This window comes from Trichosurus vulpecula, chromosome 1 (genome assembly GCF_011100635.1).
Source record: "Trichosurus vulpecula isolate mTriVul1 chromosome 1, mTriVul1.pri, whole genome shotgun sequence".
Taxonomy (NCBI): Eukaryota; Metazoa; Chordata; class Mammalia; order Diprotodontia; family Phalangeridae; genus Trichosurus; species Trichosurus vulpecula.
Window position 1 is genome coordinate 62,214,549 of NC_050573.1, and position 24,604 is coordinate 62,239,152.

Below are 24,604 nucleotides of genomic sequence, written 5' to 3' on the forward strand. Positions count from 1 at the left end.
TTGTAGCATATGAATGTAATGGAATATTATTGTGTTGTAAGAAATGATGAGCAGACAGACTTCAGAAAAACCTGGAAAGACGTATATGAACTGATACTGAGTGAAATGAGGAGAACCAAGAGAACACTGTACACAATAACAGCCACATTGTGCAATGACTGACTTCTACAGACTTAGCTCTTCTCAGCAATGCAAGGATCTAAGACAACTCCAAAAGACTCATGATGGAAAATGCTCTCCATGTCCAGAGAAAGAACTATGCAGTCTGAATGCAGATGGAAGCATACTATTTGCTCTCTCTTTTCTTCTGTTGTTTTATTTTCTTTCTTCTTTCTTGTGGTTCTTCCCATTAGTTCTGATTCTTCTTTACATCATGACTAATGTGAAAATATGTTTAATATAAATGTATAAGTACAGCCTATATCAGATCGCACGCCATCTTGGTAAGGGAAGAGGGGAGGAAGGGGGAGAAAATTTAAAACTCAAAATCTATAAATGTTGAAAACTAAAAATAAACTAATCAATTTTTTTTAAAAAAAAGGAAACGGTGCTACAATATGTTCTAGAATTTTTCCAGGAATGGAGTCAAGCTCGGTGGCTCATTGGAAGTTAGGACATTTGCCTTTCTCCAATCTTCTGGGACCCCTCCTGTTCTCCCAGAACTTTTAGTGATCGTTAACTGGGCATCTGGACCCCCTTGTGGCCTTGTAAAGAGAAGGGAACAAGGATGATGGGGGACTGTGTTGGGCCCTTGGTGTAAGCCACTGCTCAGCAGTTGTATCTGCCAACCTTGTTCTAGAATATCATCAGTATAGACAGTATAGTGTCCATCCACACCTGGCTGCTTGAACTTATCGCTCTCGTACTATTCCCTCAGTTATCTTGACTTTCAATTATCCACTTATTGTTTTTGTTCTATCCTTCCTGGTCTCCCCATTTCCATTCTCCCAGTTCTCTTCCCATTCTTGCTTCCCAAATTTTTCTCCCATTCTTATCCTTCCAGTTTTTTCTGGTTCTCACTTCTTCATCCTCACCCCTCACTTCCCAGGTTTTGCCTCATCTTACTCTTTAGTTCTTACACCCTTAGTTCTTTCCCTGTTTCTCATCCTTTCAGGTTTCCCCCCACTCCCCAATTCTCCTCCCTCACTTCCTTCCTTGCCTTTGGTCCTAGGGTGTTTGGGAACAGATGCCCTTGGGGAGGAAGCTACACAATAGGGACCCACGTGACATGGGGGAGGTGGTATCCTACTTCCTTGAGTCCAGCCCCAGGTCTTTCCGCCACTGGCTTGACCTGCTGTTGACAGTGATGGTCCTCCTAGTCTGTCTGGTGGTCTGGGCTTTCACTCTGCCAGTAACGGGGAGCCCTGGGAGAGTACTGGCCCCTTGAAGCTTTCCTTCACCTGATGACCCCACTGTGAGCCAGAGGTACCCATTATATCTGGGAGGGTCTGGGGAGCCCTGCCTTAGGGCTCAGCAGCGGGTGTTGTAATCTCTCTGTCCTATCTTAACTCTTGGCTTTGGGCATCTGGACCCCCTTGTGACCTTGTAAAGAAAAGGGAACAAGGGTGATGGGGGACTGTGTTGGGCCCTTGGTGTGAGTCTGGTAAATGCAGGCTGGAGGGTAATCTGTGAGCTAGGATCCAGTATTTACATCCACTGCAGCTCTGGTAACTCCCAGGGTAATGAGGCTGGGTAGAATGGGAGCTCTGAAGCCCCAATTCACCCTTGCCAGAAGGATAAGTGTCTTCCAACCAGATGTACACTGGGGCTTTTCTCAGCTTCCAAAAGCCCTCTTCCCCTTCCTACTCTGGGCATAGCCCCAGAACTTCCACCAATGGAAGATTTTTCAAAGCTCTGATATTTACTACCTGTGTGACCTTAGGCAAATCGCTTCCCTAATCTGATCCTGAGTTTCTTCATCTGTTAAAAGAAGGACTTGGTCTAGGTCAGTGGTTCCCATCCTTTTCAAGGATGAAGACCCCCTGCATGAAAAGTGGTGCCATTATTTGTATCCATTGGTTGAGAAAATATATATATTCAAAATGAATTTGCATTTTACTAATCATGACGTATATTTTAATAAATAATATATACATATGGGCAAAAAGATTTGTTTAGCCTGCAGAAGATAAATTATTTACTCATTTGTTACGCTGAGTCAGTCATTCCATGAGATGGAGCTTTTGCAATAACTTTGAAATTGACAGGAGTTCTGCAGCCCCACAGATCAAGAACCACTGGACCAGGTGATATGATGATCTCGCCACAAACTGTTAACCTATAGCACTAGAAGGGACCTTAAAAAGAGGTCATGTAGTACATGCTATTTTACAGATAAGAAACCTGAGGCCCAAACAGGGCAAGTTACTTGCCTCAGGTCACAGAGAGAGTCGGTGGCCAAATTAACTTTAGCCATTCCTATCTTAGGATAAAGTTCTCCTCAAATGACCATCCTAGCATTTATTGATGCCCAGTGTATGCCCAGCCCAGTGCCAGGCAGCCTGTGAGGTATGAGGAAAGGCAGGGGAAAGGAAAGCAGTGGGTTCTGCCCTTGGGGAGCTTGTAGTCAGGCTGGGGAGATGAAACTCCCATGGGATGTTCTGAGAATCCTGTAGAAGAAAATGCCTCCTCCTCTAACTCTGCCTGTTAATATCCTGCCTTTGCTGTCTCAGTTCTAATGTGATCTTCTCCAAGAAGTCTTACCAGCTCCACCCCACCCCTATCAGAAATGATCTCTCTCTCTTCTGAGACCCCATCTACCTCTCTTGTGGTCTTACATTGTAATTCTGTGGATGGAAGAACAAAGCTATTTTCCCAGCTAGACAGTAAATTCTTAGCCCTGTCTTTCCCATAGCCCCCAGTAAATGTATGTTGAAAGATGGGAAGGAGGAATGCTCCTAAATTTTTGGTAGAGGAAGAGACAGGGAGAGAACTTGGAATTCATGGCTAAGGAGTCGAGCTGTTTCTCCCATGAGTGATAAGGAGCCACAGAAAATGAGAGGAAGGACATGACCAAAGCTGAGTTTTAGGAAGATTCAGCAATTAAATTCAATGAGCATTTAAAAGGCATTTATGAGCTACAATGAACTAAGTATTGGGGATACAAAGACAAAAAGGGACCATTCTGCACTCAAAGAATTTGCTTTTTTGTGGGATTCAGTACGTGCACAGACATGTTTAATGAAAGATCATTTGAGAAGGGAGAGAATACTAGCAAATGATGACAAGTGAAAGTTTTCTGGAAGAGGATGAAATGAAATGAAAAGCCTTTATTAAGCATTTACTATGTACCAAGCACTGTGCTAAGTGTTAAGAGATTGGAGGGGGAGAGGCTAGAAGCAGGCAGGGGGATTGGTTTGGGAGACTGATTTGTGTACGAGGACTCGGGAAGAGAAGGACATCTGCTGAATTCTGGGACAGGGGAAGCAGGCAGTGATGAAGGGTGTCACTCACCCCTACCAGAAGTCAGAAATCCAGGTCAGTGAGGCATGGGGTTGCATGGAGCAGGCAGCTATCAGATGTGAGGATATCAGGGTGAGCAAAATATCCCCAGTTTTGGTAGAAAAGGAGGTTGTTAGAGCAGGGATTCTTTTTTAAATTAATTAATTTTTAGTTTTCAGTATTCACTTTTACAAGATTATGAGTTCTAAATTTCCCTTCCTCCCCTATGCCCTCCCCAAGATGGCATGCAATCTAACACAGGCCATACCTGTACAATCATATTAAACGTATTTCCGCATTAGTGAAAGAAAAATCAGAACAAAAGGGAAAAACCACGAGAAAAAAAAAGAGAAAATAGTCTGCTTCGATCTGAATTCAGACTCCAGAGTTCTTTCTCTGGATGTGGATGGCATTTTTCATCGAGTCCTTTGGAATTGTCTTGGATCGTTGTATTGCTGAGAAGAGCTACGTCTATCAAAGTTGATCATTGCACAATGTTGCTATTACTGTGTACAAGTTCTCCTGGTTCTGTAGGGCAGGGATTCTTAACCTTGGGCCCATGGACTCCCTAGGGGGTCTGCAGATATATTCCTGGGAGTCCATGCATTTACATATACGTATATGTATGTGTGCATAAGTGTATACATATGTATATATGTGCATGTCTCTGTGTGTATATATATATATACATATATATATAGACAACTTCATTTTAATGTAATTGGTTTCCTTTGTAATCCTCTATATTTTTATTTTTTATTTTTATGCATTGAAAAACATTATTCTGAGAAGGGGTCCATAGGTTTCACCAGAATGACTTCCAAAGGGGTCCAGGATATAAAAAATCTTAAGAACCCTTGGGTATCATGTGTAAACCTCCTTCTAAGACCTCTGCCTGCCTCTTCCAGGGATGTCTTCTATATTTCTTGCTGGGCCAGTGACTATCACATGGCCTAAGCTCACCCTGAGCTGAAAGGTATGGTAAAGTAAGTAGCCATACCAGGTAAGGAAGAGGAGAGCTCTGGTCTGATTCTGTCCCAGTTGTCTGGTTGGAAGATTCAATTCAAAGACTTGACCTGATGAGCGTGGCTGGGTAAGGAAAAAAGATGATGGGGAGGAGCCTTTGACAGTTCACACTAGGGAGACTGAGAGGGTGGTAGTGCTAGTGACAGAAACAGGAGAATCAGGAGGATGAGTTTGTTTGGGTGGGGATGGGACACTGAGAACCAAGGTCCAACAAAACAAAGGTCATAGGGCCAAAGCCTTTGGGATGAATGACTGGACAGAAACAGACTCGGGGGATGTTAGCTGGGCCCACCTCTTCTCTGTCCCCCACAGGCCAGGCCCAAACCAAAGATGAGCAGCCGAGCTACTAGACCCCGAAGCCGGCGGGGGAGGGCACCACCCCCAGTGAGTGACAGTGATCCCTGGACTGGCCGATGCCTTCTCTTTATTCTTCTTAAAAACAGGAAGAGAGGCCGAGTGAGGCCACCTCCCCCTCTGTCAGGCAGGGTGGGGTTGGGAAGAATGGAGAGGCCCCTGGGCTGGCCTAACTCTGGAGTCCTCTCCCCACCTCCCAAGCTTTAGCCTGGGGTCCTGTTTGCCCCCTCTAAAACCCTCATCTTCCCAGAAAATCCTGAACCTTAGGTTCTGCCCCATGGAGGTATCCCCAGCATGCCTTGACCAGAGTGTCCCCTCCATGACCCACAACACTGACACAGGATGTCAGAGTCCACTGGGACTCAGAACCCCATGCCCAAGGGTAAGGGTGCTTGCAGGGGGAGCTGGACCCTGTGGTGGAGAGCACTGAAGAGGCAGACACCATGGGAAGCAGTGTCGGGCCAGAGCAGGCACCCAGGCTGCCCCAGGAAGAGTCACTGGCAGAGCACCAGGTCACCACCAAAGAGCCGAGCAGCCGGAGCGACTGTCTACAGCTGGACAGACCCAGGTAGGACTGGGGCTGGGGGAGGCAAAGGGCAGAAAGGTATGCAAGGGCTACTCACACCTCCCATCACGTCTTACTACTCCGAGCTCCAACTTTACAGGGAGGAAGCTGGATTATAGGCTTTCTAAAGTTTCTCCCAGCTCTGACTTTGTGTACTCTGTTCCAAGATTCCTTTTCAGTTCTGCCATTTCACGTTCTAAGGGCCTTCCCAGCTCTGACATTCCCCCTTCTAAGGGCCCTCCCAGGGAAGGGCTCTTCCCAGCTCTAATAGTCTGCGTTCTGGGACCCCTGCTATCTCCGACACTGTGTTCTAAGCCCCCTCCCAGCTCTGACACTAGGTGTTCTAGGGCCGCTTTCAGCTCTGATGGTCTGTGTTCTAAGAGCCCTCCTAGCTCTGTGTTCTAAGGACCCTCTCAGCGACTCTGTGACTCAGGAAAGAATTTTACTCTCTTTGAATGATTTGTAATTGTTGACTTTTTCCTTTTAAAAAACATATTATTGGTCATTTCTCTGATTATTTAATCACAGAATCTCAGCTTTTGAAGGTCAACAGGTCCAATTTTTACCTGGTGCTGAGCAAGCTCTTTCAACACAAGACCCTCATGCAAGACAATACAACTATCAGTGATTAAGTGCGCGTGCGCACGCACTGTGTGTAGCGCTAGGTTCTGGGCGTTGGAAGAGTTACTAGGTTTCCATAAGGATTCTCTGTCTTCATGGAGCCCACAATACAGAAAGGGACAACTCAACCATAGGTGGTTGTAACAGGGAAAGGGATGGCTACAGGACCTGGGATTTTACAGGTGAGGCAGCACAGGCTGAGGGACTTCCTCTATCATGGAGCGGTCAGGGGGGAGGGACAGCTTCTTGGCCAGGTGTCATCCTGAAGAGTTTCCTGGAGCATTGAGAAGTTCGGTGATTTTCATGGAATCACAGAGCCAGGATGTGCAAGAGAAAGGACTGTGACTCAGGTCACCACAGTCAGTTTACCCTCTGTCTGCTATGCCACAGGGCTTCTATAAGTAAATAAGGGGCAATAAGTAAACACAATTTGATATAGTCTTAGCATGCTATGTGTATATATATATATATATATATATATATACACACACACACATATATACACACATATATACGCATATGTGTACACACCTACATATATACATACATATACACGCATACATATAAAATAGTTCTAATATAATATATTGATATAAACATATTTATAGGATGTTAGAATATATAATATAGAAATATACACAATAACAGAATATAGACTAATATAGAATATGAAATCTTAAAATATAGCATTTTATATACGATATAGAAATGTTTAGAATAAGAGTATAGACTAATATAGCATTAATATAGAATCTTAGAATATATGCACATGTATTTATGGTGACTTAGACTATATAATAGAAAATATAATAATTATAATAATTTGTTATATTGTATTATAATTATAAATATATACAAATATATTTATAGAACTTTAGAATATGTGTATATATTCATAGAAACTTAGAATAGATATAATAGCTGTAATATAAAATATAGGCATATAAATACATTTAAAGAATCTTAGAATATATGCAATATAGGAAAACATAGAATAATAGACTACAACCAATATGGGATTAATACAGAATCTTAGAATGTAGACATACATGTGTCTATACCTATAGATTTCTATATATTTATTTCTATATATATTATATTTATAATATATATTATATATTTCTATATATATATTTAAATATATCTCTATGTAGATAGAGACAGATACATGAAAAGCACCAGGGTATGGAGGAGAAAGGCTTGGCCTCCGAGCCAGGAGACTCAACCTCTCACACATATTAGCTGCATGACTCTAACCAAGTCACTTTCTAAATGTGGAGAGAGAGACAGAGTGCTGACCTATAATAACAGAAGGAGTTTCTTCATTGAGGTATTCCCTACACCAATGAAACCACAGATTCTCTTTCTCTCTCTCTGTCTCCCCCTTTCTGTCTCTTTCTTTCTTCCTTTCTGTCTCTCTGTCTCTATCTCTCTCTATCTCTGTCTCCTCTGCATCTCTATCTCTTTCTTTCTCTCATCTCTTTCTCTCTGTCTCTTTTTCTATCTCTCTCTTTCTTTCTGTCTCTGTATCTCTCTCTCTTTCTATCTCTGTCTCTGTCTCTTTCTCTCTGTCTCTCTCACACACACATAAAAGCCTTGGAGAATTATTTTTTAAAGGGCTATGTAAGGCCTGTTGCAGAAAGCTCTTGCCAAATGAGGAGCTGGGGGAGGGACAGCTGGGCACAAGGGAAGGAAATTTCCTAGGGGTGGTAGCATTTGAATTCGATTTTAAAGAATAGCTAGGAGTCATCTGGTGGTGAGAGAGAGGGAAAGCATTCTAGGTGAGGGCAGAGCGAACCTAAGCACTGAGGCGTGGAAACATAACGCATGTCCGGGGGGCAGGGAATTGTCCAGTGGAACTAGAGCACAGCATAGAATGTGGCAGGGGGAAGAGGAAGCCAAGATTGGACAGAGGGGACCATGCCGGGTTCTGAAGGACTTGGAATGCAGAGAACAGCTTGAACTTCACCTGAATTCTCCTTGGAATTCCTTGTTGCCTTCCCCACTGAACTCATGCATCATCTCTGCATGAATGCCTTCCTGATGATGATACCTAGAATTTACATTGTACATTCAGGCTGGCAAAGCGCTTTACAAGCATCATCTCATTTTGTTCTTATAACAACTCTGAGAGGTAGGTGCTATTATTGTCCCCATTTTACAGACAAAGAAACTGAGGCAGACAGAGGTTAAATGACTTGCCCAGGGTCATACGGTTAGTAAATGATCAAGGTTGGATTTGAATTCAGGTCAATTCCTAGTCCAGGAATCTATCCACTGTACCATCCAGCTATCTCCCACCCCCTAGCTGTTAATGCTCTCCCTTCCTCCCAAAAGGTCACTTTGTTCTTACTTTATACACATACACATGATGTCCTGTCTGATAGATTGTAATCTCTTTGAGATCAAGGACTTTTTTTTTGTCTTTGTATACTCAGGACCCAGCATAGTATCTAGCACATAGTAAGCATTTAATAAATGCTTGTTAATTGATTTGCTTAGGAAGTAACAGGGAGCCACTGAAGATTTTTGAGAAGTGGAAGGACACAACCAGATTTATGCACAAGGGGGACTATGCTAATAGTTGTACGAAGGATGGATTTGAGGGAGGAGAGAGTGGAAGCCAGGAGACCTGTAAGGAACGTATTGCAATAGTTATAGCTGAGTGTCAATGAGAGCCTATAGTATGGAGATGGCCATAGAAACAGAGGAGAGGGCATGGACACAAGAGCTGTAATTGATAATTTAATTACTATAATTAGTCATTGTAATCGTGATTATTAGTTGCAATTATAATTATTAATTGATTTGGAATTCAAGGTGAGAGAAGGAAGAGTAAAAAGCAGCTTGACATTTCTGAAGATGGGGAAACCAACTGAATGGTCAGACAGGAACAATTAGGTCACAAGGAAGGGCAAGTCTGTAGAGAAAGATAACGAAGCTGGTTTGGGACGTGTTGAGCTGGAGGTGCTGATGGGATGTCTAGTTGGCGATTCAAGTCTGGAATTCAGATGATAAGTCAAGGCTGGAGATACAGGGGAGGGAAAGGGAAGAGAACAAGCATTTATATAGTGCCTACTATGTGTCAGGCACTGTACTAAGCACTTACAAAACCCCAAATATTATCTCAATTGATCCTCATAAAAACCATTGGGGGTAGGTACTATTTATTCTCTGCTTTATAGCTGAGGATAATGTGGCAAACAGAGGTTAAGCGACTTGCTTACAGTTACGCAACTATTAGGTGTCTGTGATCAGATTTGAACTCAGGTCTTGCTGACTTCAGGTCCAGGGTTCTGTGAACCATGTTGCCTCCCAGCTGCCTCTGGTTACAGGTTTGGGTATCACCTGTATAGAGGTGAATTGGTGACCTGAGAGTGATTGAGGTTACAAAAGAAAAAGCAGAGAGAAAGAACTATAGGATCACAGATTTGGAGCAGGAAGGGACTTAGAAGTCATATCATCCCCGATTTTACAGATGAGGAAACTGAGGTTCACAAACCTTCAGCGACAGTTACCCAGAAAGTAAATGGCAGAGCTAGGATTCACAACCAGGCCCCCCAACTTCGAGGCCAGTACACGGTGCAGCCTTTTGACCGAATCCAAATTTTACAGAACAAATTCTTTAGGATTTAGGCCGCATTTAAGGATGTAGAAGACCACATGTGGCCAGAAGGCCACAGGTTCCCCACCCCTGGTATAGTGCTTAAAAAGTTACAGAGCATTTTACATAATTTTTAAATTATGTATTTTTCATTTATGTATTTATTTTATTGATTTATCAGGACTCCCATTTTACAGATAAGGAAATTGAGGCTCACAGAGGTTACTTGACTTGCTAGAGTCTTCAGAATTAGGACATAAAGCCAGGTTTTTCTTTCCAACTTTAAGTTGCTGCCCCTATGAGATCAGCCACATAGAGGGAGGGATTCATACTAGTTAGTTGTAGGCCCCTGGAAAGTTACCCCAGGTTTGAAGCACTTTGTCAGTCAGCATCTACTCCAAGCAAGGGCTCACTAGTTCAAAGTAAAAGACGTTCAACCAAATGCATAGCAAAATGAGGCTCCCCACCCACACAGAGGGAGATCGTCCTCACTGGCTACCACATTGCCAGTGGGGAAGGAGGTAGATCCAGCCTGGGAAGGATATTTACTAAGCTTGTGCCTACCATGGGCCAGGCACTGGGTCCCATGCACAGGAGGGACCACTAGGGTCTCCCCTTCCGCAGTCACTGATGTCCCCTAGGAGGTCATCGGGAGAGCTGAGCTGGGTCCTGGTAAACTGGGGTCTTTCTGCTATGACACTGGTCTGGGCATCTCTGCTCCATGCTGCTCTCTGCTGCCATCTGCTGGCCTCCAACTGCAGTGAGGCTTTTTCTTCTACGAGGCCGAGATACCTATCAGCTCTTTTGTATTGCAGACCCATTCAGCTACCCCAATCGGGGTGGCTAGTCTAGCTTTTAGACTTTCTAAACCAATTATATTTGTATTTATTTTGTTAAATATTTCCCATATATATATATTTAATTTTTAGCATTGTTTTTCTAAAATTGAGTTCCAAATTCTCTCTCCTTCCTGCCTCTCCCCTGCCCACTGAGACTAGCCCTTAGACTTTTTAAAAACTATTAAAAAAAGACCAAAACATTTTCTCCTGGTCTAGTTCTCCACCCCCATCTAATACTTATCAGAATTACGATCAGAGAATTATGATGTCTGTAAAGCCCTTTACCAAAGGTAAAAGGATATACACATTCCTGAGGTTATCATAAGTCAGCCCAGAGGCTATAATTAGCTAAATTTTGAATGAGATAGGTGAAGCTCCCATCAGGCCCCTGGAGTTCCGTGGAAGTCACAGGGTCTGGGCTGGCTGGAGAACTACTGGGATGGTGAACTTTGCCCTGCTTCTCCATGGGAACAAAATGATTCCCTTTCTACACAGATGCTCATGCCTCATACATGACTATACATGCAGGTACCCATAGATGCATGTGGATGCATGCATATATATTTATACACTCCTTATATTTTCCTTCTGGCTTCCTCCTTCTCCATTCTTCTTTGTCCCCCCCCCCAGGGCCCCCTCTGTCCCTGGGTATAGGCTTCTTTGTCCTTGGAACAAAGCACCCCAGGCCCCAAGACTCGGTGTCTCGCTGCCTTCTCTCCCAGGACCATCAGGAGAAAATGACCTGGTGAATGGAGGAATGAATGTGAGAGAGAGTAGGGGGTACAATAGGGAGAGCATGTGATCTCATGGTCCCAGTGTCCCGGGCCTTGGTTTCTTTAGGGATGGGCAGATAGAAGCCTCAGAGCCCAGCAGCCACCTAACTTCTGGAAAGCTGCTCATGATGCCCACCTCACCCCCTTCTCAATTCTACCAGCCCTCAGAAGAGGATGCCCAGGAAGGTGAGCTCCCTTCACACTCTGGAGGGCTTGTTACTGTCTCAGAGGGTTGTTAAAATTTCCAACCTGCCTTAAACTATCATTTAATATCCCCTCTCCCCCTAACCTTCAATCCCTATAACTCATGGAATTCACTTGAGGCAACTCTACACTTCGTACCTCTTCCTAGAGGTTCCTGTCCCATCCCATCCCCATCCAAGTTTCAGCCTCTCTCCCTCAGATCTCCTAATATTACAGCATATATTCACCACCCCCGCCCCACCCCCTCCAATAACCCTTAGAGTTCAGGATTCCTTGGTTCCAACTCCTAGGTCATGGCCCCAACCTGTACCTGGCTCTGCAGCAGGCGGTTGAGTCCTTGGAGAAGGCAGCAGCCACTTGTCGACAGCAGGCCTCCAGACTCCCGGTCTCAACTACACTATGCCCAGAGGAGCAAGACCAAGCTGATGAGGTAAGCATCTCTCAATCAATTAGAGATTTTCTGCAGGAAGCCTGAGGTTGAAGGCCTCAGGTTCTGTGTCCAAAGTCAGATCCTCTATGTCTGTACGGGCTCTCAGGAGAAACCATGGCCTCTGCAAAGACTGGAGGAGCTGGTCAGGGGCTGGGGCCCCGTGGGCCAAGAGGAGGGGATGCCTGAGCAGGAGAGGATTCGCTACAAACAGGAGGTTCTGAGCCTGACTGAACAGAATGCCAGCCTTCGGGATTCTCTGAAAAGCAAGGAAGAGGAATTGGCCCAGGATCGGGTCTCCCTACAGGCCTTTCAAGATGAAAAGGAGAAGCTACAGAGACAGGTGGGTTTTGAAGTGGGAGGAAGACCAGGACCTGCCCTCAAGGAGTCTCCATTCTGAGAGAGAAGGCATACTTCCATACCTATTCTCAGGGAACCTCTTCTTTGAGAAGGGAGATACAGCTTCTTACCCCCCAATTCAGACTACATAGTCCTCAAATAATGACGCAACTTCCCTCAGAGGAAGGGGTCTTAAGCTGGGAAGCATTTTAGGGGGGAAGGGTGAGATATGAAAGGAGACCAGGACAGTGCTTGGAGAAAAGAGGGCTTGGGAGAGGCCAGGGTGGGAGAGGAGGGACAGGAGATTGAACCTGTGTTGGGGATGGGCTGCTGACAGAGCCTGCTAGTACTCAGCACTGCCCTGCCCCTCCTTCCCCCTTCAGTTCTGGGAGCTGAGTGAATCTCTCCTGAAGCTCGGCCTGTCTCCAGCGCTCCCCCTTAGCCAGGACAGCTCCGTGAGCAGATCCAGCAGCCCAGGGCCAGATGGGGAGCTCTGGGGGGCCCAGGTGGGTACCATAATGATCACCATCCTAGCTGGCATTTGTATGGTACTCAAAGGTTACCAGGTCCTTTCCTCACAACTGTCCTGCGATGTAAGCAGTGAAAAGATTATCTCCATTTTACAGATGAAGAAACTGAGACTCAGAGAGAAGGGGTAACCTGACCACAGTTTAATGACCAGTTAGCAGCAGAACTGGGACTCAGACCCAGATATCCTGACTCCAGGTCCAGGGTTCTTTTGCCTATACCAGGAATTCTTTTTGTTGGTTTGGAGGTAATCAGGATCAAGTGACTTGCCCAGGGTCACATAGTTAGTAAATGTCTGAAGCTGAGTTAAACTCAGGTCCTCCTGTCTCCAGGATCCTCCTGATTCTGGAGCAGTGCTTTATCCACTACGACGCCTAGCTGATTCCCATACCAGGAGTTCCTAATGTTTTTTCTCATGGACCAATTTGGCAGGACGAGGAAGCCGATGGACTTCTTCTGAGAATAATGTAAAGAAATGAGCATTTATTAAATACTTACTATGTGCCAGGCACTGTACTAAGGCCCAGGGATACAAATATAGGCGAAAAGACAGTCCTTATCTTCAAGGAGCTTACAATCTAATGAGGAAAGACAACATGCCAAAGGAGCTGAAAAGGGAAAGGGGGAAGAGAAGATGCCCACTGAGGAGGGCATGGTGCTCAAATATGAAGTCAGAAGAGGAACCAGGAGGAGGGAATGAAGGTTGGCAAGCTTGGACCCTTTCCCAAAATGGAGGCCCTGGGAGCAATTCACTTGTGGGAGAATAATGTGCTTACATGGGTAAAATAAACTAGATAGGATTGCTAAGGAAAAAGGCTAGTGAAAATGTATACACACACACACACACACACACACACACACATATACACACACACTATCAAAATCCACGGATCCCTTGGAGATGCCTGAACACCAAGTTAACAATGCCTGTCCTGTCCTGTTCCTGTCTCCCTTATTCTAGGCTAGGAGAGGACTCCTGTCAACTGTTGCCCCTAATCTGATGCTCCCTGGGTAAATCAGAATTCCTGTTATAGTCAAGGCTGGAATTCAGGCCCTTGGGGTATCCAGAATCCCCACAGTGGTGGGGACACAAATTCAGGCACTCTCTTAGGGCATCTTACCCCTTACCACAGCAACTACAAAGTATTTCCAGCCCTGTGATCCCAGCAGCCCTCACACCAGAGCTACAGGACCTGGAGGCCCAAATGGAACAGCTCCGGAGGTAAAATCTGTGACCCCTTGGGCTAGGGAGGTACAGGCTGGGGTCAGTCTCTGCCCAGTCTGTCTCATTCTCAGGATAGTGGGCTAGGAATCTTGGGCTAGGTTATCACATCCATCTCTCCCCTATTTTTATCCTTTCTCTCCTCTTTCCTCTCCCCACGCAGGACTATTCAGAGGCTAAAATGTTTCAACCAGATGATGCTGGGGGCCCTGCAATCCTGCAAGGGCTACTCAGAGGGGCTGAGCATGCAGCTGGGACAGAGGGAGGCCGAGACTACTGCCCTGCGCCTAGCCCTGCAATACAGGTGAGCCAACAAGGTAAAAACTGGCAGCTGCCTTAAGGGGGCCCTTGTTACATAGATTTAGTGAGGTATCCTACCTGGCACAGGGGTAGATGTCTGAGTTTTTTTGTGGGGCAGCATCTAGATGGGATCTCTAAGATAGGACCTTTCTTGGGTACTGTTGAGGTAGATTAGAGCCAAAGGTCATGGAAATTGGGGAAGTTAGGCAACTGAAATCCAAGATGTTTAAAGTCATCAAGGGGTTAGGGTAGAAAAGACTGTAAGCCAGGTACTGAAATTATTGGGAAGAAAGGATAGTGACCTGATTGTCCAGAGGTGGCAGCAACAAGGACCCTCCAGGATCATAGATTTAGAGCTGGAAAAAGAGTACCACCTATTCTGACCCATTCACCTTGCCAGTCAGGAAACTGAGGCTCAGAGAAATCATGTGACTTGCCCAGGGTCACACAGCTAGTAAGAGTCTGAAGTAGGATTTGAATCTAGAACTTCCCAGTTCCAGACTCAGTGTTCTGTTTGCTGCATGGTGTGATGGTGGCTGAGGGAGGGTCTGAACCATAGTATATCAGTTCCTCTTCTTTTGTCCTGTGGGTCAGGGAGTGTGAGAGAAGGAGCAACCAGCCTGGGAGGGTATACCAAGAGATAGTGAGTTCAGGAGAAAGCTAGGTTTCAATGAGGATCAGAAGATGGAAGGAACATGAGGAAGAGATCTGGGATCTGGAGATGGTTATTAGATCAGAAAAGGGACTGCGGAGGACACAGTGACTAATCAGGGATGGGGTAAGAGGGAAAATGCTTTCACTGCTCATCTCCCAGCATGGCCATCCCATGTGACATGGGTCCTTGAGACCAGACTGCATGTCTCTCGGATAGGGAATAGGTCCCCAGGAGAAGAACATGGTAACTGTAGGACCAGAGAAGCCCAGGGTACAGGCAAGGAAATGGTGAGGTCAGGTGGCTAATCACACTCTGGGGCCAGAGGGAGAAGGAAACATGCCCCTATTGAACGTCAGTGCCTGTATCAAGGCCCTGTTCATCCCCTGTTAGATCCAACTCTTACTGGGAGAGACATAACACCACCCTCACTGAAGCCTTGGTATGAAGAGATAGAGTCCTAGACTCAGAGAGTGCCTGACCTGAGAATGAAGTGGGAAGAGACATAGCCCAAGGCTGAGAGGCAAAAACATGACCCTAGGCTAGGGGTCTAAAGAACAAGATTAGCCACAGAATGAGGGCTTCAGTCATTTAAACATCAGTTTTGGAGACACAAGTGATGCTGAGACCAGCCAAGGGTGGTTAATGAGGGATGACAGGAAGGGGCAAGAGGTGTGGGAGCAGGGGAGGAGAAGGCCATGGACTCCCAAGAGGCTGAAGAGGGTGGCCCCAAGAATGTTCTAAGCAGGCCTGTGTCTAGCAGTGAGCAGTGTGTGGAGGCTTATGGGGTGCTGCTGGCTCTACGGACAGTCGACACAAGGACTGGGCCAGGCCCACAAGCCAGAGAAGGCAGGACAAAGTCAGCCATGGCAGTGGCACAGCGACTTTTGTCTGAGGAAGACCCTGCAGAGGCTGGCATCTTGGCTCGTGTCTATGCAAGGTATGGGGATGCAGGGGAAATTGTGCCTGCCAATCCCAGGAGTTGGAAGGAGAAGAGAAAAATGGGGGGCTTAGGCTGGCATGGCAGAAGGATGCCCTTTAGGGTGACACAGCCTCTGTCTTGCACAGCCCTGAGGGCAGCAGTGTGGATGCACCCACAGAACTGGAGGTAGCAGCACTCCTACAGGGTTATATTGGGAGGCTCCGGGCACACCAAGCCCTGGTGAAGGTGCCTCCCGAGCCAGACCCCAGACCAGGTCACGGGCCCAGTGTGCTTCGGGAGGAAGCCATCTTTCAGGCAATGCTGGAGGCTCAGCCTGACCTGGAGCTGCCAAGGCTGGAAAAGACACAGATTCAGCAAGAGTTGGCCACCATGAGGGTATGTGTCCCAATAATCTTCTACTGGCTTACTCACTGCCCTCTCCTTCCTCCCCTTAACCTCTAACTCTTTTAGAAGCAGGAATGACTTCAGAACACAGAATATTGGAATAGCATACTTGGAAGCCATATTAGAAGGGAGATTTTCATAAGGAGTCGGGGTCAGGGAGAACTTAGAACACAGAAGACCAGATCTGGGAAGGGCCTTAGAATGTAGTATGTCAGAAATAAAAGAACATCAGAATGTTAGGCTGAGAGGGCCCTGTTGCAACAATTTGGCTAGCAGCTGCTGTGGGGGTGAAAAACCAACACCAGCCCAACAACAAGAATGCTGCAAGCCCAGGTTCTTTTGATCTGCTTTACTAAGGAAAGCAACATTAAGGGGTTAACAATCTTACTTTAATACAACATACAAATATCATTCTGTCAGCTCAGGGGGAAAAACCAGCACCCTGAATTTCAGAGCAAATACAAACAAATTACAAACATACATTTATGAACAGACCAAATACAATTCATAGTTACCAAGGAACCATTAACATCTGAGTTCAGCTGGGAGCTGGACAAGGCTGGCTCAGAGTTACACACCACTCCTGCTGTGGCTCAGAGCTCCAAAAAAAGAAAGCCGACCTCCGGTTTTATATATCTTGTTCAGGACTCATGGGTGAGTCACACGTGACTCACCTATGTGACCTAAAATCATCACAAAAAATGTGACTTAAACCCACGTGGTCTAAAAGCCTCTGATGTCACAAACACGTCACTCAAACCCATGTAAAACAGGCTTTCCCTTGAGGCAAGGAGGGCATCAAAGACTCCTAATTTAATCAAGGAAACAAAGGCCAAACTCTTCAAGGGTACTTGGTTGAGGGCAGCTAGGTGGCGCCTGAGTTCAAATCTGGCCTTAGACACTTGACACACTTACTAGCTGTGTGACCTTGGGCAAGTCACTTAACCCCAATTGCCCTGACAAAAAAACAAAAAACAAACAAAAAAAAAACCCAAAGGGTACTTGGTTGAATAAGTGCTAAGAGCCCATCTTGATTCCCAATACAGGCCCTTAGAACATAATGTTAGAGCTGGGATGTGGGAGTGGGGGTGGGACTGAGAATCCAGAATGTGGGAGCTGGAAGGGCTCTTTAAACACGGAAGGTCTGGGCTGGGAGAGCCTTAGAACATAGGACAGTTATGGGACTGAAAAATAGGTCTCTATCTTCTCTTATCTTCAAACCTCTGCTCACTGTCATCCAAAGGGTGGGTGGGAACTCAGGCCAATGCCCTGAATATTGTCTCTGGGAGCCTGAACATTATGGTTTTATCCTTCACTCTTTATGCCCCAAATGGCCCTCTTGAGGTCTCAGTTTTTCCCCAGGGAGGGCTCAGTGCCCAGCCCTGGAGAAGAACAGTAAGGAGGAACCCAGCTCTGTCCATGTCTCTGCCCATAGGAGGCCCTGATGGACCTGACACTGAAGCTGCAGCTGCTAAAGAAAGAGAAACGGGCACTGGAGCTAAGAGATGCAGCTCACCGGGCACAGGGCACTCTCTATCTCCTGCTCCTAGAGCAGCTTCGGTGGCAGCTGGGCCAGGGCAGACCCCACGATACCCTCAGCTCAGGGGGCAGTGACAGTGACAGCGACAGCAGCTGTGGAGCATGGGTGAGCACCTTTGGAGGAGGGAGGAGAGGAGAGGAAAGCTGAGCCTTGGGCTCTGTGGAGGCGCACATGATTTGGAAGCAGTACAATATGGTACAAAGAGTCCCAGGCTGTGAGTCTGGGGACTAAAGCCACTCCTAGCTTCTAGCCTCATCAATTCAACTGGAACTGCTCTCCCCCAAATCACCCATGACCTCTTCATCGCCAGAACCAACGGCCTTCTCTCTGTCCTCATCCAGCCCCACCTCTCTGCAGTCTCTGACACTGTCCCTCACCCTCTTATCCTCGACACTCTCTTCTCTAGGTTTTCATGACATCTGTCTCCTGGTTCTCCTGTCTTTCTGACCAATCCTTCTCAGTCTCCTTTGCTGGATCTTCATCCAGGAACTGCCTAGTAATTGCCAGTATCCCCCAAGGCTCTATCCTGGGCCCTCTTCTCTCTTGATATGATAACCTCTGAGATCACATATCTCTATCTGATATTGACATTATTGATGTCAATATCTCAATTGATATTAACATAGTCCTTTATTGAATATCAAGGAAATGGCAAGCCACTCCAGTGTCTTTGCCAAGAAGACCCCAAATGGGGTTCTAAAGAGTGGGATGCAACTAAAATGACTGAATAACATTTGATATTCAAAGCTCTTTGTAACCTGGCCCCACCTACCTTCCTACTCTTCCTACTTATTTAACCTGATTTAACTCTCCCCTATTCTTTGATCAAGTGACACTGACCTCCATGCTGTTCCTTGCACACTCTTATCTCTAGACCCCAGACTTTTGACCTCCTTGAGATTAAGGACTGATTTTTAAAAAAAAAAATTTTAACCTTTCTTTGTATTCCCAGGACTTAACATAGTACCTGGCACATAGTTGGCATTTAAAATATTTGTTGACTGACTGACTGTCATTGACCCTATGTGACTTTGGAAAAGTCACTCCCCCAGTCAGGACATTAGTTTTTCTTCATCTCTTAAATAAGGATGATAATAGTTGTCCAATGTACTTCCTGGAGTTGTCTCAAGGAAAGTGTTTTGAAAGCTGACCTGTTGGTGTCATTACCCCAGGCTCCTGGAGAAGGGGACCAGACAGCCTGGCTAGGGGGATCCCGGGACTCTGAGGACATGCTGCAGGAGCTCACCAATTCTCTGACTCGGTGGGTACCTCCCTCCAAGGGGTAAGGGTGGGCACTGGAGAATGCCCTGAGGATAGGCTGCAGGGGGCAGGGAGGAAGCCCCCATATGTCCATCTCCCTCCATCCCACCTTTGGGGTACCAGGACCCAGGAGTTACAAGGACAACTGAAGGAGCTACAGGCTTCACTGGAACGGATGGCCCAGGATGAGCGGGCCCAGCGAGCCCAGTGCGTGGAGCTCACCAATGACTTCTGCAAAGCCCACAGGTTGGTGTAGCCAACAACTGGACTTCCCCAAATCCCTCACCTTCCAACTTTGTCTCCTTCCCCAAATCCTAACCCACTTCATGAATCAAGCGCTCCTTATGCAAGGTTAGCAGACCACGTTCCTGCCCTCTGGTACTTCTATCAGTTTAATAGAACCTAGAACATGAGAACTGGGCAGGCCCTTTGAACCCAGAATGTCACACCTGGGAGGGACCTTACAACACAAAAAGTCCGAGCTGGGAGGGTTCAGAGAACCCAGAAGGATCTATCTAAGCCTTCCACTTGGGTGTGGAAGGCCCCACGTGGCACTGAAGAATCTCTAGGAAGGCTCTTCCAGTGCTTCTGGCCTCCCTTCCCACAGTGCCCTGGTGCTGGCCTTCCGAGGGGCCCAGCGGAAGCAGGAGCAGCAGCAGCAGACCCTGGACCAGCAGATAATGCAGATGGCAGCCTGTCAGGAGGAAGAGCTGGAGTCCCTGGCCCAAGTTGCCCAGGCTTTAGAAGGCTCCAGAGTCCTTATGCCCTGGGGAGAGACTTCTCTCTAGAGACTCTAGCCTCTTTTTCCCTACCCCATCCCCATCCTTAACCCCCTGTCTAATCACCAGCATACCTAATTGTGCCCACCCACCCACTCTGCACCAACAAAACAATTCTACCCAGGGCTCTCTCTGCTACCACCTTTGAGGAGGGGAGGTTTGGGGGGCATAGATGGGATGGGCTCCTTTCTGATAAGGTCATATGATTAAGAGCTAGAAGAGACGTGGTGGTTTTTTCTTACAGATGAGGAAACTAAGGCCCTGTCTTTTTAGACTAGGGTCCATAGAGAGGTGGCACTCCCTGTGTCTACTGTGGCTCCTGGCAAGGTCTATGGATCATCTGTGGAGCTGCAGAGTGGCAGAACCAACCAAAGCCTGTCCAATCCACCCCTCTAGCAAGGCTGTGCCCACCTACCTGGACTCCTTCCAGACTCTTTTCTCCCTCCTCAGGCTCCCCTTCTCTGGACTCTAGCATAGGCCCTCTCTGGACTTGAGCCTAGGTCCTCTCTGTCAGAATCTGGTATTGGGCTGGCATACACCAACATCCACCTAGAGAGGGCTTGGCCTCTCTTCCTTGGTTACCTGGTACTCTCTACTGTTTTGTAGTAGGGTTTGCTCAGACTCAGTTCTGCCCCCTCCTTGCCCACCAGCTGGTGCTCCAACAAATGAGGCCTCCGCTCAGGCCCTCGGAGCAGATGGGAGAGGAGGAGGGTCCAAGGCTCACTGAGCAGACCCAGAGAGGAGAGGGCATCTTAAAGGGCCAAGGAAAATTTAGAAGGAAGAAAGCCCCTTTTCCAGGGTTGGCAGAACCCACTCTGCTTTGGAGCAGGAAAAAGTATGGGGCCTCTCTACCTCCTCCTCCCAACCACCAAAAGAGAGAAACCATCAAACCCAGCTCTCCCCAGGAACTTTCTCTACAAAAAGTTGGCTCCTGCTGCCTTCCAGTCCTGATCATCACCCCCTACCCAGTCTTCCCCTTCTATTCCTTGGCCCCTCTTTAGAGATATTGGTCTTGCTTTTTTCTTGAATTCCCACCACCCAAGACTTCTCCCTCTCCTATCCTAATCTCACAGGCTCTGTCAGACAGCCACTAAGCATTGGAGCACCTCCCTAGAGTCAGCTGCACCAGAGTCCCTAATGGCTGGAGCAGCTCCAATGAGGCTTTGTTATCTAGTTTCTCTGAATAAATCATGTCTCTCTAATCATGGCCTCAGTCTAGGGGCAAAGGGAACTAGCGGGCTCCAAAGCAGGATGCTGTACTGGATCTCCAGGTCATTTCAGGCAAGCATTAGGCTTCTGTAGGATTTCTGTTATCTCTCCCACAAACATGATGTACCTAGAGTATGCAGAACACTGTGCTAGGCACTGGAAGAGAGAAAAAATGTAGATGAGGAAGTTTCCAACAGAAAGGAAAAAGATAAACATAGATATGTATTCTGTACAACCTGAAAGAAGTACATTAGAGTTGAGGTCCAGAGGGGAAATCCTTATAGACTGGAAGATCAGAGAAGGCACCTTAAAGGAGATGGGAGGGGCAGCTAGGTGGCACAGTAGATAGAGCACCAGCCCTGGAGTCAGGAGGATCTGAGTTCAAATCCAACCTCAGACACTTCCTAGCTGGGCAAGTCGCTTAACACTCCCTCCCCCATTGCCTCAAAAAAAAAAAAAGAGACAGAGATGGCATTGGAATTGGATGGAGTAGGCAGGAACTCAACAAGTGTGGAGGGAAAATAAGGACATTCCAAAGACAAGGAATAGAGTGGGCAAAGGTATGGAGGTAGGAAAACACAAAGGGTAGGTTAGGGAGGGGGAAATGAAGTGAGGAGTTGAGCCTTCACAGGCTGAGATTGCTACGTGGCCTTTACAGCTTGGCTGACACTCGGATTAGATTTGGGAGTTTAATCTTGATTCTGGAGGCAGTAGGGAGCCACCAAAGATTCCTGAGCAGAGTTGATGTATGACCAGAACTATGTATGCATGAGGAAGATTATTTTGGAAGTGATATGAAGGATGGATGGGTGGATGGATGGATAGAAGTGGGGAGGCAGTGGAGGTAGAAAGACCTGTTAAGACACTGCAGTAGTGCAGTGGGGATAAAAGAGGAAATACATCTAAGAGAGATGATGGCAAGGAGGAAAATGGCAGATACAAGAGCTTAGGAAAAGTTAAAGAAAGGTTATGGGGGGAGGAGGAAGGAGAGGAAGGGGGAAAAATTTGGAACTCAAAAACTTGTGGAACTGAGTGTTGTAAACTAAACATTTTTTTTAAAAGGTTATAAACACGGGAGAATAGGTCAGTGGTGATGCCACAGACAGGAAAATGAAGTCAGAAAGAGCAGGCTTGGACAGCAGAGCAGAAGCTGAGGGCCCATCTTCCAGGCTCCATCTTGAAAGAGAATTAGGTTCCATATTGGAAGCTTACAGTAACATGGCTTGTGTCAGTACCAACGTTTTCCTCCTGGGAACATTGGAATTTGGTGCATTTTGTTCTGAGGGTCCTTTGCTCCCATTCAGACTAATGTTGATTATGGGATACTTTTCACTGAACCTGACTGGCATAAAAGTGAAGTCCATAAATGGCCAGATCAAATCTCCTTCCCTCTCCGACGGGCCTGTTCCTTCACCAAAGACCTGATCGATCATCCAGATTAATACCACTATGCTGTCTCACTCCCTCTTCAAGTGGAAATAGCTCAAGGATGTTGGAGAGTCAAGCGACCCTACAGTCCCAATGATTCACATTACCAGGGCTAGGTTGGGGTTTCTGGGCAAAGGCATAAGGGTGGGGGGTGGAATGTTATGCTTAGGAAACAAAAAATTTTATTTTATCTTAAAGGCAATAGGGAGCCATTTCTTGTGGTATATTAATGGTGCATTATATTCATATCACAGAATTTGAGAATTGGAAGGAATCTCAGGGGCCATCAAGTCCAACTCATTCACAAAAGGAATCCCCACTCTAAGTAACATACTGGACAAATACAGCCAGGAGACACAGTAGATAGAACACTGAACCTGGAGTCAGCAAGCTCTGAGTTCAAATCCTGCTTCAGAAACCTACTAGCTGGGCAAGTCACTTAACCTCTCTCTGCCTGTTTCCTCACCTGTAAAATGGGGATAATTATAGCAACTAACTGCCAAGGTTACAGTGAAGATTAAAGGAGAAAATGTTTGTAAAGAGCTTTAAAAACCTTAAAGTGCAAAATAAATGCTAGTGATTATTATGATATCGTTATAATCATCTCTGCTTAGAAGCCTCAGAAGAAGAAGAACCCCGGGATCCCTTCCTGCGACAGTCCACTCCACTTAGGGAAAGCTGTCATCGGTAGGAAGCTTCCCCCTGATATCTAGCTAAATTTGTCTTTTGGCAGCTTGTACCTGTTACAGGTCCTGGTTTTGCCCTCTGGAACCAAACCGAACAAGGCTCAGCCTTTCTCTGAGTCACAGCTATTCAAATATTTGAAGATTTTGATCATATCTCTCCCCCATCCCACGCACACACATATGCATATATGTGCACACATACGTATGCATGTACACACACATACAGAGTCTTCTCCAGGCTTACACATCCCCAGTTCCTTCATATGGCATAGGGTCAAGGTGCTTCCCCGTTCTAGTTTGCTGTTCTCTGAACACTGTCCCAGTTTATGGGTGTCAATGTCAAGCAATATCAATTAACATTTATTAAGCACCTCCTCTATGCCAAGCACTGTGCTAGTCACTAGGGATACAAAAAGAAGCAAAAGACAATTCCTGCCTTCAAGGAGATTACAATCTAATGGGAGAGACAACATGGGAACAAATATGTACAAACAAGCAACATACAGGATAAAGAGGAAATAATTAACAGAAAGAAGACACTAGAACTAAAGGGGTGGGGTTTCAGGAAGGTCTCCTATAGAGGATGGGATTTTAGTTGGAACTTAAAGGAATCCAGGGAAGCCAAGAGGCAAAGATGAGGAGGGAGAGCATTCCAGGCATGGGGGACAGCCAGAGAAAATGCCAAGAGAATGAGTGTCTTGTTTGGGGAACAGCTGGGAGATCAGTTTAACTGGATCAAAGAGTACCTGGCAAGGAGTAAGTTTTAAGAAGACTGGAAAGGTAGGAAGGAGCTCGGTTATAAAGGCTTTGAATGCCAAACAGAGCATTTTTTTAAACATTTGATCCTAGAAGTGATAGGGAGCCAATGGAATTTATTGACTGGGTGGAGGGAGAGGGTGACATGATTGGACTTGTGCTTTAGGAAAATCACTTTGGTGGCTGAATGGAGGATGGATTGGAGTGGGGAGAGACTTGAGGCAGGAAGACTCAACAGCAGGCTATGTAATAGTCCAGACATGAGGTGAAGGGTCTGCAATAGAGGGGTGGTTATGTCAGAGGACAGAAGGGGGCATATTTGAGAGGTGTTGGGGGACATATTCAAGAGATGTTGCAAAAATGAAATGTCCTTCCTACACTGGGGTGCCCAGTACTGAATACAATACTCCAGATGAGTTTATTCAGCCATTCCACAATAAATAGGTATCTACTTTCCTCCTAGTTCTTTGTTACTATAAAAAAAAGTGCTACTATAAACATTTTACATACACACACACACACACACACACAAATTGTCCTTTCTCTCTGTCCTTGACCTCCTTGCAGTACTACTCCTTGAGGTACATGCCTACTCATATCATTGGGTCAGTCAGTTAATAAGCATTTATTAAGCACCTGCTATGTGCCAGGCACTGTGCTAAGCACTTGGCATACAAAAAAGAGATGAAAAAAGAGGTGAAAAAAAAGAGGTGAAAGACAGTCC

The 24,604-nt window shown here is 46.2% G+C and overlaps 1 protein-coding gene across 4 annotated transcripts; it reads left to right on the plus strand.

The window, feature by feature from the left end:
- The first annotated feature begins 1,304 nt into the window (after positions 1–1,304).
- USHBP1 (USH1 protein network component harmonin binding protein 1) lies at positions 1,305–21,003 on the plus strand. Of its 4 annotated transcripts, XM_036742368.1 has the most exons (16): positions 1,305–1,425; positions 4,350–4,534; positions 4,780–4,851; positions 5,220–5,389; positions 11,291–11,409; positions 11,718–11,857; positions 11,964–12,197; positions 12,577–12,699; positions 13,855–13,943; positions 14,107–14,247; positions 15,659–15,835; positions 15,964–16,213; positions 17,658–17,867; positions 18,935–19,023; positions 19,146–19,268; positions 19,630–21,003. In XM_036742368.1, exons 3-16 carry the CDS (start codon positions 4,798–4,800, stop codon positions 19,808–19,810), a joined length of 2,100 nt encoding a protein of 699 aa, XP_036598263.1. In that variant the 5' UTR covers positions 1,305–1,425; positions 4,350–4,534; positions 4,780–4,797; the 3' UTR covers positions 19,811–21,003. The 4 variants fall into 4 exon arrangements, with proteins under 4 accessions (XP_036598263.1, XP_036598266.1, XP_036598264.1 ...); XM_036742371.1 differs by lacking the exon at positions 17,658–17,867; XM_036742369.1 differs by lacking the exon at positions 4,350–4,534.
- Positions 21,004–24,604: the final 3,601 nt, after the last annotated feature.

Excerpts from the sequence above, each read along its gene's own strand:
- USHBP1 (XM_036742368.1), top strand. The coding sequence starts at position 4,798 with ATGAGCAGCCGAGCTACTAGACCCCGAAGCCGGCGGGGGAGGGCACCA. Across the intron at positions 13,944-14,106 it reads CAAATGGAACAGCTCCGGAG|GACTATTCAGAGGCTAAAAT; the intron begins GTAAAATCTGTG and ends CTCCCCACGCAG. Across the intron at positions 16,214-17,657 it reads AAGAGTTGGCCACCATGAGG|GAGGCCCTGATGGACCTGAC; the intron begins GTATGTGTCCCA and ends CTCTGCCCATAG.